At 34.8% G+C, this 13,931-nt stretch overlaps 1 protein-coding gene across 1 annotated transcript in view; it reads right to left on the bottom strand.

Moving 5' to 3' along the window:
• The window catches only part of CSMD1 (CUB and Sushi multiple domains 1), a 945,929-nt gene that overhangs the window by 230,567 nt on the left and 701,431 nt on the right, over positions 1-13,931 (bottom strand). The window contains exons 11-12 of the mRNA XM_030448332.1: positions 11,807-11,910; positions 7,375-7,487 (exon numbers count right to left, since the gene is read on the bottom strand). Coding sequence (XP_030304192.1) covers positions 7,375-7,487; positions 11,807-11,910 — 217 coding nt within the window. The remainder of the gene's footprint in view (positions 1-7,374; positions 7,488-11,806; positions 11,911-13,931) is intronic.

Here is a 13,931-nt window from a genome sequence, read left to right as displayed (position 1 = left end):
TTAAGGACTATTCAGGAAGTATAGACATATTCAAGGGAACAAAGCCTAATTAAATTCACATTAAAGTACTTAAAGTGAAGCAGGAACTTAGCAATTATCTTCAAGAACTTATAGAGGACAAGAAAGGCACAAGATGAATGGACACATGTCATAAGTCTCTCAAGAACTGAAGAGGACCCACAGAGTTATACAAATGCATGTGTATGTAATTTGTCCCCTCAGACTCAAAAAGTGATATGCTTTATCTCCATTTACAACAGAATATCCTTGAAGATCTTTACCTAAAATTATCTTAAGTCCTAGCAAGGAAGACATGGTGCTCATCTAGAAAGAAATCAATCTGCTACCGATATTTTAAAAGTACAAGGAAACTGAGTGTGTGATCACAGGATTTAAAACCCAACACCAAGTAAAGCAATGAGACAGCGAACGCATCAGTTATTATCTAAAGGGTTGGAAGACAAAAATATATTAAAAACCTATATCATGTTTTTATGGAAAATTGGTCATGTCATACAAACAATAGGATTTTAAGATTATAAGCTTGGTTGACAAAGTGTATTTGGACTTCTTTCAACTATATAAATTAGCAACATATGACAACCTGATTAAGAAGTGACATCATAGAAAATCAATTTTGCACATATTAAATTAGGATTGTAATTATAGTATATTAAAGCATAAGTATCTTAAGCATAAGTGTGAATAAAGAATTATCACTAGGCAAAAGAACTGCTTCAACTGCTTTTTTTTGCCCAACACTTACAATCTGTCATAGAAATATTACAGAAAAAATAGTTGATCAATAGTAGCCATAATCTTTTCCACATGCTGTAGTTCTGTGACATATTGCAAGTGTACATGTCTTCTTGTGAGTATGTAAACACAGAAGCAATGCTTTTTCTCATATTCTTCTAAGGAAAAAGCAAAAGTTCAAGCCTACAGCAGCTGGGGAGTATGTAAAATAAATGTTCAGATGGAAGCACCTTGTTTTCCCTACGTATTCATTTCTGTACATTAAAGGAAGTGTTTCTTCCCTTTAAAGACCAGGAGTGATGGGTTCAGCTTAATCAAACAAAATGGAGAATTAAAAGTGATGTCGTGTGCGGGATATGTTGAAGCTTCAAGATCAGTATGCTGCTCATGTAGCACTCAGTGCTCACATGAAAAATGTTAGCTTTGGAGGCTATCCATGGATACGGATACAGAAGGAGAAAGATTTCTTGCTAGTATAATCTAGACTTCCAAATAACTTCACTTTATTCTACTTCAGTGAAGAAGCAATGAAGCAAGAAGGAGGAAATGTTGCTCTAAAAACATTCTACTGAAGGAGAGGAAAACCCTGTATTCCCATAGTCAGTCATTCTTGCAGTACAAATCCTGCTCTCCAGGGTTGCACTCAGTCCACCAACCGTTAGCAGCTTTTGGAGATACAAAATTTCCACTGAGATCTCTGGGGAACTTTCTTTTTCAGCTTTAAAACTTACTGCATTGCCCCCCTTCCACCTGCAGAGAGCTTCCTGTTACCTAAGATGACTTTTTTTGTTGCTGTGCATGCTTCCTTCTTTTCTCCTGTCCTCTCATCCAGCTGAGAGTCCTGGGAAGTGCTTAAGGAACACACACTTTCCATCTCTTTCCAAGGATTCAGCAACAAGTACAAGGCAAACAAGACTTTTTTCTCCCTAATATAACACACTTGATGTAGAGCATAACATAATGTAACACTACTCTACAAATAAATAAAGGAAACCTCACAGCTTAGAATTCACTCTAAATTGTTCCATAAAACCATATCAGAACAGTTCATAGCTAAAGGAAAATGTAAATATTTTGTTGGGATAGTAAGCTTAAACACTGTACTGTGCACACTGTACAGCTTACACACTCTACACTGTCTGTGGTCATCTACAGTTACCAGGACAAAAATCAGGCCTCCAAGGATGCAGATGCCATCCAGTGCAGCTGAAGGTTTGTGTGAAGCACACCAGTATCACACACCAGCAACCTGGTAACAAAGGACTGGGCAGACATCAAGGCCCCAACCAGGAAACTGTTAAGTCTGGACTGCCAGCTCCACAATTGAAGAGAATCTCTATTCACCCTCTCGCTTGACGCTATGGGCTTGCATCTCAGCTACGGCAAGACTCTCATCATGTCTGGCAACTCAAGGAAAATGCAGAGAATGTCTCTCTCCTTGCCCCTATAGGGCTTCACCCACAAGACACACACAAATATACAGAAATGGGAAAAGAAAGAATTTCATTATAAAGTTACACCAATTAATGTATCTTTAAAATAATAATTTAAATTAATAATAATTTAAAATTAATTATAAATTAATATCATATAAATATGTACACTAAATGTAAAGTATAAAATATAAAATAAAATTAATTTACTAATTTGATTAATAATTAATTAGTAATTTAGTTAATTATTCAAAATTATTGATAAAAGTCAGTTACTAATTTGATTAATAGTTTAATTAACAGTAAATAATTTAAAATAATTTAAAATAATAATTTTTAAAATTTAGGAAGATGAGAAACAGATATTAATCTAGGTATTGATATGACACCACACATGCAGACTTATAATTGAATAAAAACTATCTAAAACCATATTGCATGATCTCACTGAAAAAACAAAAGAGAGATGAAGGCTTTAAAAAAAAGACACCCCAGAGCTGGGTTTAGACATGCATAAAGAAAGAAGTGCTGGTGCAGTTTTCTCTTTTCACACTGTGACCTGCTCTGTGAGCATTTTCTTCCAAGACTGTTCTTAGGCCAACCACCCTGCCTCAATCCCTTCTGCTAAATAAAACAGGGACAAGGGAAAGCTTCAGCACTGGATTTGCAGCCACTTACTTACTGCTTGAGCTTTAACACAATTCCTGCTGAAGTCTACCAGCACTCTCTCAGACACAACCTGGTCATGGTTACCAGAGGCCATTCTCAATAGACTGGCTGGGCAAGCTTGCATCAAATTTTCATCCCTGTGTTCTATAAAAACTTCCAGCACCACCTGACAGGCTTTTTATCTTCAGCCGTACCTAACAATATCCCATCAGGTGTAGTATATGCTCTCCTGCTATACATTTTCCTGCTAAGAAAACGCAAACCATGGCCTGCAATGCAGTGAAATAAGCACATCATTCACACACTGAAATGAAGTCCTCTTGCCCTGCCCCCAAGATACATACATGCATTCACACACAAACAATTTGTCTGTGGGTACACAAGGCTCCTCCTTAGGGCCATGTTATGTGGATGGAGCATCAGTACAAGAACACAGCTCCCGGACACATTTGATTTACTAACACAAGTGCAGTCTCAAGATAGTTTCTGGGTTGCAGTGAACTCTGCATTGTCTCTTCCAGGTCTTCAGGAGAAAAAGAAAGTAAAAAAAGGTCAGTTTAATTCTCCAATAATAGACAGATTTGTTACAGGAAGGGATCCTCAGTGAAGGTATTTTCTCAACATTCTTACAAATTATTTTTCTTTTTCAAAAGAAATGCTACTTACTAAGACACAGAAAAAAGTTTAAAAACCCAAGATATCATTGCAGTTTCCCAGATTACTTCTCACAATATTATGAAAGTCAAAGTCAATTTTTAAAGTTCTCTTTCCTCTTCCTTTTTTTGTGAGATGCCCATCCTACAAGTAAACTTTTTTCTTTTCACGGTATTGTAATGTTTTATTATATAGTATAATCTTATAACACAGAAGGGATTTCTAATGATAAAAATATACAAGTTCTGTCAGCTGTCAAATTTGAAATTTACTGTGTTACAGATTAACAAAAGATTTACTAAATTAAATTATATACAGGCTATTTTAGTTTTCAAATCCAAAGGGGAAAACTGCAAACAAAAAATATTATGTTCTTAAGTTAAAGGATTTATTCACATTAGAGATATAAAACTAAAGTTCAAAATATGAATTATAATCCATGCCAGACTATATTGGTCTTCAAACATAACTGCAAAATATACTAATTAACTGTTTAATTGCAAAGACAATACACTAAAAATTCATTGAGTTTTATAACTGTTTCTATTAGTTTTTTTAAATATTACTCACAGCACTACTATAATTTTAAATATTGATCTTTTTATAAACAATCAACACAGCAACATTACAAAAACATTAACTTTGTAAATATTAATATAAAAATTTATTATGCCTTCGTATATAAAAAGTCAAGATTCAGTCAGTAAAATGTAAAATATTGCCCAAGAGTGTAAGGAGTCTTGTTCTAATTCTGAACAAAACTCAGACTTTCTGGTAAAGAAGATTTGTATAAAGATTCCTATAACTTTGTCTCTATAGACACCATCAAAGCCTGCAGATCCCTTTCTTTTTAGCTAGCTGCAACCATAAAGACAGAGTCTTTGAGGTCATATATCCCAATCCGTTAACTTTTTCATGATTAAAATGAGATTCTATTTTTGAACAGGTTAAACAGGTTTTGACTGTTAAAAAAAGGGAAAGGATCACTGAGGTAGCTTGTGACAGGACAGAGGTTTAAGATTTTACACTTGACCTAAAGTAGGAGACATGCTGAGAACACAAATAGATAAAAGTTTTTTAAGCACTAAAAGAACATGAGAAAATTCTCATAAAAATAAGGAGAACATTAAGGTAAAACAGAAAAAAGTGATAATTCACCTTCATATTGAGACATTCGCTACACTCTGTAGGTATCTCACATTTTACAATTCTGTAATTCATTTTCAAAACTACAAAAACACAGATTGTTGCCTCCGACGAGGCGTGGCGACCTGGTTCAAGAACGACTCAGCAACCAACCCCAGGTTGCCCGGGCCATCAGCTCACAGACATCAATATGATGGACAGCAAATGGCGTTTATTGTTTATGTTACACCACATTTTATAGCCTAGGTTTACACCGTCATTTCCGTCTGCTTGCGTTAAGGACCCATACCTATTGGTTGTCAGGAGGGAAGCCTTATCTTAACTTTCCGTACAGCACGATATCTTCCGGCCGCCAAACCTTAACTGTCACATTTCAAACCTAAACTACCACACCGCAAACCTTAACTACCACAACAGATGCCCCACAATTGCTTTTAAAGCATGAACAAAACCCAGAATCCAACACAATTATAACAGAATACTTCATAAGAGAGATGCCCCTACGACTGCAAAATTCACAGTGTTTACACATACTTCAGGTGTTTTCAGAAAGTCCCCAGAGTAAGAGGTTGAACTCCATAAATGAAATTAGATATCTTTGATAGGTTAAATAAATTCAGAAATAAAACCAGATGCCTTTAGATTAGAAATACCAGAAAGACAAATGATAGCAGAAAACCCATTCAGCAGATAGGTTTAAATTTTTGAACTTTTTCAGAGAGGTACAATGAGATCAAGTTCAAAACTTTGCATTGAGGAAAACCATACCAAGTGTCAAATACACAAGTGGTGGCAAAACTCTCCACCATATGCTCATTAGTTCCATTTTATGGAAATTACAAATGGATTCTGAAATACATTGTCTAAATAAACATGGTCTCCAGAGATGACAAAAGTAAAACAGATAAAATCATCAAAAAAGGCAAGAGAAGGGATGGAATTAACTTAAATGAAGTTTTTCATTACCTTCAGGCAACACAACATACTTGAGCTATCTCTTGACACCATAATGTCTTAGCCATGCATGTGGCTTTTTAAATAAGAGATCTGTGATATCTCACTTAAGCAATTGTGAAAGCATTTTGAGAGCCCCTGTTCCTTGTTCTTTTTCCTTGTTCTCATATTTTTATTCTCCTTATCACAGAACTGCAAATTCCATTAGTGTTGCTGTAGAGCATTCCTATGGGAAGCCATTGCCAACGTGAAGGGCATCATGCCTTCCATCTCCCTCTCTCCCTACTTGGTCGGTAGATTTCAGTTGACGTTAGAAAAAACCAAAATAAGGTGCATAAAAAAGTAGATAATAGCAATTTAAATAATAAATATTACTGGAAAATGTATGCACACAGAAACTATGAATGCACAACACTTCACCTAACTGGACTACTCCAGTCCACGCTGTGAGTGGAAATAATTAATAATGAGTTTGAGGAGCTCCAAAGTATATAGTACTAAAGAAAAACCATCATCATCATCATTCCCTGTTTCAATGGAGAGATCACCTGTAGAAAAATAATGGTGTGTAAAACTAACACTGGGTTTCCCGTCTGACCACTGGTGAGAATTTCATCATAGTGTTCACAATCAACAACAGACACCACTTAAAAAAGCCTCCAAGCCTGCCTTAATGTCTTTACTGTAATAAATGTAGAGTTTACTTAACTTGAAGCTAACATGTTCATAACTTTTCACATTTTATTTTGCCTATTTCAGTATTGAAAGAATAAGGTAACTGCAATGAAACGAAACACATAGATAAGGTGCTTCAGTTTGCAGAAAATGTTTAGGGATAGCTCCCACTCTCTTGATTAAGTGACTTTCAGTTACTGAACACTCTCTGTGTTTTGCAGCATCTTCTGTACAAAAGTAATTTGTACCATACATGCCTGTAAGAAACTATTAAAAATATTATTGGTTTTGTCCTTATCCGTAAGGTAAATTAATTAACATGGAAATTAACCAAGTGATACCATATTTAATGAGCAAGAGCTCTTTCTAGCTCAAGGCCTAGGCAACCTATAAAAATGGAAAATTCCAATACATGCACACGTACTGACAAGACAACAGGAACTTTTTACTAGAATGAATCAACTTCAAAAAGTACCCAAGTGAAGCTCACAGTCAAGGAAAACTAAAGATGTCTATGTTGCCAAGGTTCTTACCTGCTTGACACAAAAGTAACACAAATGAGGCCAGGGTAATTTAGATAACTTTCTGGGGATTCAATTTCCATACCATTATACATCTTCTTAATTTCCACAATCATATGCAATATGATTGTTCTGTTGTTTCTGTTACACACTGATTCTGACTTATTCTTGGTGAGGCATGAAAATAAGTTTTGTAATGACCCCAATAAAGTCTGAGAGAACGAATTGCCATTTTCAAATAATACCTAATATAAGCAATTTACACAGGTTAGCCAAACGTAACATTTAAAATTTTTCAAATATAATAGAAATTTGTAGTCTGTATTGATCTTCAAGCAAAAAGCACTAGAACAAAACCTTTTTTTTTAATTCAGATATTTTATTAATTCAGTTATAATTACTTTGTCAGCATTTGCAAACCCATATCTCCATTAAACAACAATTAATAATATAGACAGTATACAACCTCCAAATTTGTGAAAGGACTAAATGCCAATTTGAAATAAATTTGTTGGGATTTAATTAAGGAAGCTAGATGAGTTTAAAACAGTTAATTTAGTTCCTACCTTGATAAACAGCTTTGAATCCTGGTGAGCCAATGCTGTCATCAGATTGTAAATGAAGCCACATCTGATTGCTCATGCTCACAATAAGGTCAGGAACACTAGATCCAGTGAGTCTGTATGAAAATAAATTGTAAAGTCATTTGCAGAAGCATAAATAATTACTACTACTGCTTCTACAACTAAAAATCACAGCCTTTTAAATCATTAATATAATATTTAGGTCTCTCACAATGTATTACCTTAGTGTTCTCTTCAGCTGTTTTTTGATTAAATTAACTGTTCTATATGGATCAGACAAATGCAAAGTTTTAGCAAAAAAAAACCCCAACATTTTGAATGATTGTGTTGAAATTAATGATTAAGTGCTTCTAATAAAGCTGTTCCTACCTAACCTTTCATTAGGTAATTAAGCTATTACATGTGATAGACTGTATGAATTAAAGTTTTCATTTGCTGAGTAATATTGCTTTTTTTTGCCATGTTTTTTGCATGTAGAGGAAGTCAGCTTACATGTCCTATATAAGTTACAAATCACTGGAGCACCTTCCCTGTAAAGGTAGGATGAGGAAATTGGGATTATTCAGGCTAGAGAAGGGGCGGCTCTGAGGTGACATTATAGCAGCTTTCCAATATCTAAAGGGGGCCTAGAAGAAAGCTGGAGTAAAATCTTTTGCATAGGTGTGTAGCAAGAGGACAAGAGGAAATGGTTTAAAACTTGAAGAGGGGAGATTTAGATTAGACATTAGGAAGAGATTCCTGTGAGGGGGAGAGATGCTGGAAATTGTGGCTGCCCCTCTCTCTGGAAGAGTTCAAGGCCAGGTTTGATGGGGCCTTGAGAAACAACCTGATCTAGTGGAAGGTGTCCCTGCCCATGCAGAGGGATTGGAACTGGGGTATCTTTAAGGATCCTTCCAATCCAAGCCAGTCTATGGTTCATATAGAGAATGAATTTGGAAAAACTCACTAGAACCTCATCTGTGCCATTCATATAACATAATCTCTATAGGGCTGTTCTATGCCCAGACTGTGTGTGTGCTTGGGATTACTCCAGCACAAGTACAGGACCTTGTGCCCGGCCTTACTGAACTTCATGAACTTGGCGTGGGCTCACACCTGAAGCCTGTCAAGATCTGTACAGTCTCCCTTTACTCCAGAGTGCTGACCACACCACACAGTTCGGTGTCAGACTTACTCATCAGACTTACTCATGGTGCATTCAGTTCCATTCTCCACATTGCTAACCAAGATGTTAAACAGCACTGGTCCCAGTACCAACTGGTGAGGAATGCCACTGGTCACTCATCTCCATTTGGACATCAAACCATCGACCACAACCCTCTGATATAAACCTTGTCACCTCCCTTAATCTTCTTGCTATCAAGTATTTTAAGATTGCCTGTTTACTTACCTATCATTAACCAGTCTCCAAAGTTCATTGGATGATTGGCTTATATACACGCTGCAATAACTGACCTCATTGTAAAGTTTCTGAGTTTTATTATAAAGCACTCAGAAGTGCATCTTGAGTGCTCCAGTAGCTGAGATGGTAATTTTGCAGCTGAAGGGGCTGAGGCTTCTGTGTTCAGACATGATAATTTCATAAGGAGGGGAAAGGTTCAAATCACTTATAAATTAAGTTTGGCTTTTGGAATATATTTTTCATATTTAGTTCTAACTAAATTGTAAAAGCTATTAAGTTTTAGAATCGAATGCATAAGCTTCTATAGTGATATTTTTTTAATTTCTGCAGAAATGTTGGCATTTAAGCTGCCAGCAGAACCTTGGTCATTATAAGAACGCTATATTATTTTTCAAGAGAACCTGAGAAATTATAAATTAAATCTAGCCAGAAAAGTCTTCTATAAACTCATTCCCCTGAGAAGAATAAAAAAAACCTGCAAGGTGCTGCTCAAACCTCATTAAATACAACAGAAGTTATTAAAACCAGCTAATAGATAATTCTGGTAAGAAAATCACTTTGACATTTAGTTATGAGTTTCCTCATGATAATGTAGTCTGCAAGTGAACCTAGTGTTTTACAAGGAAATTACTTTGCATCCATAGAAAACCTGTGCATTCGCAGCCCAGAAATTAAAGCTTATCCTGGGCTACATCAAAAAAAGTGTGACCAACAGGTCAAGGGAGGCAATTCTGCCCCTCTACTGCACACTCGTAAGACCCAACCTGGAGAACTGTGTCCAGAGCCCCAATGACACTCAGAGGGCTGGAGCACCTCTCTTACAAACACAGGCTGAGAAAGTTGGGATTGTTCAGCCTGGAGAAGAGAAGGCTCCAGGAAGGCCTTAATGCAGTAAGTCTTGAAGTCAGAAGGTGGCCTACAGGATAGCTGGGCAGGGCATGTAGCAACAGAACAAGGGGTAATGGTTTAAAACCAAAACTGGGTAGATTTAGTTAAGACATTAGGAGGAAATATTTTAGTGAGGATGGGGAGACTTTAGAAGAGGCTGCCCAGAGAAGCAGTGGATACCCCATTCCTGGAAGTGTTGAAGTCCAGGTTGGATAGGGCATTGAGCAACCTGGTCTATTGGGAGGTGTCCCTGACCACAGGAACCCTCATCGGAACTAGATGATCTTTAGGGTTCCTTCCAACCATAGCTGCTCTATGATTTATGACCTTTTGCAAAAGCAAATGAATTGGAGAATATCTGTGATCCAATTTATATATAATAAATCTCATAATGCATGATATATCCAGTGTTTAATAACTGCAAAAACAATGTCAAAAGAGAAATTTAGATTCATTACTAATTATTGTGACACTTTATTTTAATAGTTTGGCCTTCCTGTATTTCCACTGTATTTAAGTTATTAATCATTTATTTCTGAAATGATTTTCAGGGTAATACTAATGGACAAACCAAAAGGCAGATACATAGAGTTCATTTTCATCAAAGATATAATCTACATTAAAGAAGGGCCAACACTGTACTATAACCTTAAATGACAGGCTGTAGAAAAATAAGCATAAAACAGTATCTACTGCAGTCAAAAAAACCATATGAGGGACTAGAAGTAGTACTGCATGTCTCTAGTGAGAACATTATACTAGGATGACAAATGCCAATGACAGATTCTGAAGTGAATGTCTGCTATAGAGATCTTTAAATGTTATAAAAATGAAAAATAGTTATAGGTGGTGTTATAGTTACGGTTCTTAAAAAAGATTTTTTTTCTTATTTTGTTTTTCAGCTACTCCAAATACCTAATCCAATCATTTTCCAGTCTTGACTTTTAAGACAAAAGAAATAAAGGTATCCTAACTACTTTGGTATCATTTTTCAGAACGTAGCCATTAATAAATATTATAGATTTGTTAAAAATACGTAAAATTAAGAAATTTTCTTCACTTGTCCCTCCAAAAATATTCTGATTAAGTTAAATAGATTATATTTGTGTTAAGTGCATGCATTTGTTCTAATTACGTGTAACATTTCAGTAATTTATATGTATTAAAAAACCTTAAAATATAAAATTAATTTTCTTATCAAATTTGTTCAGTACTCTCTTTATCCAGTAGATATCTATGGAATGTCTATAAATGTTATGAAATAAATGCTGGTAGTTCTCTTATTTAGTCATTGTTGGTTCATTAACCCTGTAATTTTGTTTTCTGTTCTCTGATCAGGATTCGTACATTCCAAAAAAGCTACAATTAAAATATCTTCTATCACAAGCTGTTGCTATGAATGAAGGTATATGAACATATGCAACCAACATGAAATGGCTAAAGTATAACTGCACAGGATTCTCAATGTTCCATTAGCCCAGACAATATTAAAGATCCGTATGTTAAGATTAGCTATTTAGTTGGTAATTTTTCCCTTCAAATTTATGTAAATTCCTCACTTTCTATATGTTACATTATATTATGCCCTACTACATTATATATTGCATTACATTACCTTATACCAGATCATTATGGCATGTTATGTATTACATATCACATATAATCTATTCTACTCTTCCATGAAGCATGTTTAATTTACTGAAGTGTCCTCATGTGCTTTCATGAAAATTTTGTTCACAACTCCAAAATTAAGTATAAAAATTTTGAAATTAATCAGTGTGCTTTTCATTTCACACAAGTGGTATTTTTTGTTTGCTGAAATGTAAGCCTTTTTAAAATTCCTTTAAATGGTTGTGAATGCAACTAGAGTTATACTTGTTTCTTAAAGTTTGGGGTGTTGTGCTTTAAAAAAGCTTTATCTTATTGCTCTGCAGATTGTTGTCTTTGATATTAAAGTTTATTAAGGTAAGAGGTTTTGCAATGAACAATTTACTTTGAAAGTACTTACATTTTAAGTTTACATTATGTAAATAAATTACGTACATTAAAATTACAAAGTTAAAGCAGTATCTCATGACCCAGAAAACAAATTTCCAAGGAAAATTTTTGAAGTTCTCTACTTACACATACAACACTGTTCTTGTATCACCAACTTTCCCAGCATCTCCAACAGTTAAAGTATCATAGCCTCTTTCCAGTTCAAACTCTTCAAAAGCAAGCTTAATGACCTATTAAAAACAAATAAATAAATTATTTCAAAACACACCCATAAGTTATGTGATCTGTTTTAGTCTTAAGCAAATTATTTGGCTATCATATATCAAGTTATGCAAAATGGGCCATGAATACAGGCTGAGAGAGCTGGGGTTGTTCAGCCTGAAGAAGAGAAGGCTCCAGGAAGACCTTAATGCAGTAATTACCTGAAGGCAGCCTACAGGAAAGCTGGGGAGGGCAGGTAGCAATAGGACAAAGGGTAATGGTTTAAAACTAAAAGAGGGTAGATTTCAGTTAGATATTAGGAGGAAATTCTTTAGTGTGAGGCTGGGGAGACACTGGAAGAGGTTGCTCAAGGAAGTTGTAGGTGCCCCCTCCTTGGAAGTGTTCATGGCTAGGTTGGATGGAGCTTTGAGCAACCTGATCCCTGCCCACACTATGTGGGGGGGTGGAGCTGGATGATCTTTAAGGTCCCTACCTATCCAAATCATTCCATGAACTACAAAAATCTCAATTCCTTCATTTTTTTGTTGAGTAACAGAAAATTTACTTAAACACTTGGATTATTCTGTTTCTTATTTTGAAGAAACATTCAGGGCTTTTGATACTATCTTTAATCAACAATTGCAGTTACTTAAACAGCATTTTTCAATATTGACATTATGATTTATGTTCCTCATTATCAAGAACTTATTTTCCTTTCATCCCTTAATAACTTGAAAAAGAACCTAATAACCTCACCTAGAAGAAATTAGAGATTAATGAATAATGACCTGAATAATAATAATAATAATAATGTGAATAAAGGGGGAGATGCTGCTTTTAAAAAGACAAAAATATTACCAGTATAATATAAGAATAAAAAAGGCATAAGTTTAAAATCCAAGAGTTGACTTCATAATGAGTATCACCAGCTGCCTGCCCTATGCCCCCCAAATTTTTCAGGTAAGTAATCAGAGATTGTCTGCTTCCTAATTGCTTTCAGTTCTTTGGATCACTTCTGATAGCATAGCTTTTCTGTATTCTCTGCAGCGAATGTACTTGCCATATCCAATTCTCAGGAAATTAATCACTCATACCAGTATAGTCCTATAAGGAAGAACATTCTAATTATATGCATATATATTAAGAATGGACATAGAGTGGCTGGAAGTTACAATTAAAAAAAATTACAAAACTGGCTGCAAAAAATAAGATAAAAAACAAAATAATAAAATTCTTATTACTATGAAGTGCCATTTTTACTAGTAGCTGTTGATTATATATTTCTATAGTTAACTGTGTATTTAACTGATTTAAATACATTCACAGTAAGGCAATGAGCATATTATTAAAAACAGTTTTGTTTGCTGTGTAGAGGGAGATACACAAAAAAACCAACAGGGTAATGACTTCAGAATTATCAGAGCTGCCACAATCTGTTATTCATTTAGACAAGAAGCTTGTTGCCAAGTTAGAGTTCAATCTTCAGCAACAGTTTTTAGACATCAAGTTCCAGTTTACCACTTCAAGACATTCTCCTTCTCTGTTTTGTTTTATATATGCAATTAAGCTGCCATTTCTAAATACACAAATAATACAAAGCACCAAGAAATAATTTAAGTCAAATACCAATGAACAATGAATGTTTTCATAAATTTATATGAGCTGTATTTTTAATGAATTATCAGTCAGCTTGATTTAAATCTGAAAGAGAAACTCAAGATTAAAACAAAAAAAGAATTTCAAGATAAGACAATAATTCATACAGTCATACTAAGAGGGTGAAATGCATAACTTATGGAGAATTTTAAAGACAATTCTCTGATATAGAAGCACGTTCTTCTACTTCTCATTTTCTGCCAAAGTAAAATGCCAAGTATATGACTTTCAATTTTGAACCTGCTGCTGCTCCAACTGTCAGAATAGCAGTAGGAAACAAATACAGAAATTTAACACTTTAAAGAAACACTATATTCTGTTTTAATTACTTTTTAAACAGAACAATGGAAAAGAAAGCAAAAAAGCATGCATTCATTACTACCTTTCCTTCCAA

This window comes from Calypte anna, chromosome 3 (assembly GCF_003957555.1).
Source record: "Calypte anna isolate BGI_N300 chromosome 3, bCalAnn1_v1.p, whole genome shotgun sequence".
NCBI lineage: Eukaryota > Metazoa > Chordata > Aves > Apodiformes > Trochilidae > Calypte > Calypte anna.
Note: the sequence above shows the minus strand (reverse complement) of the source record. Positions and strands in the feature narration are given on the sequence as shown.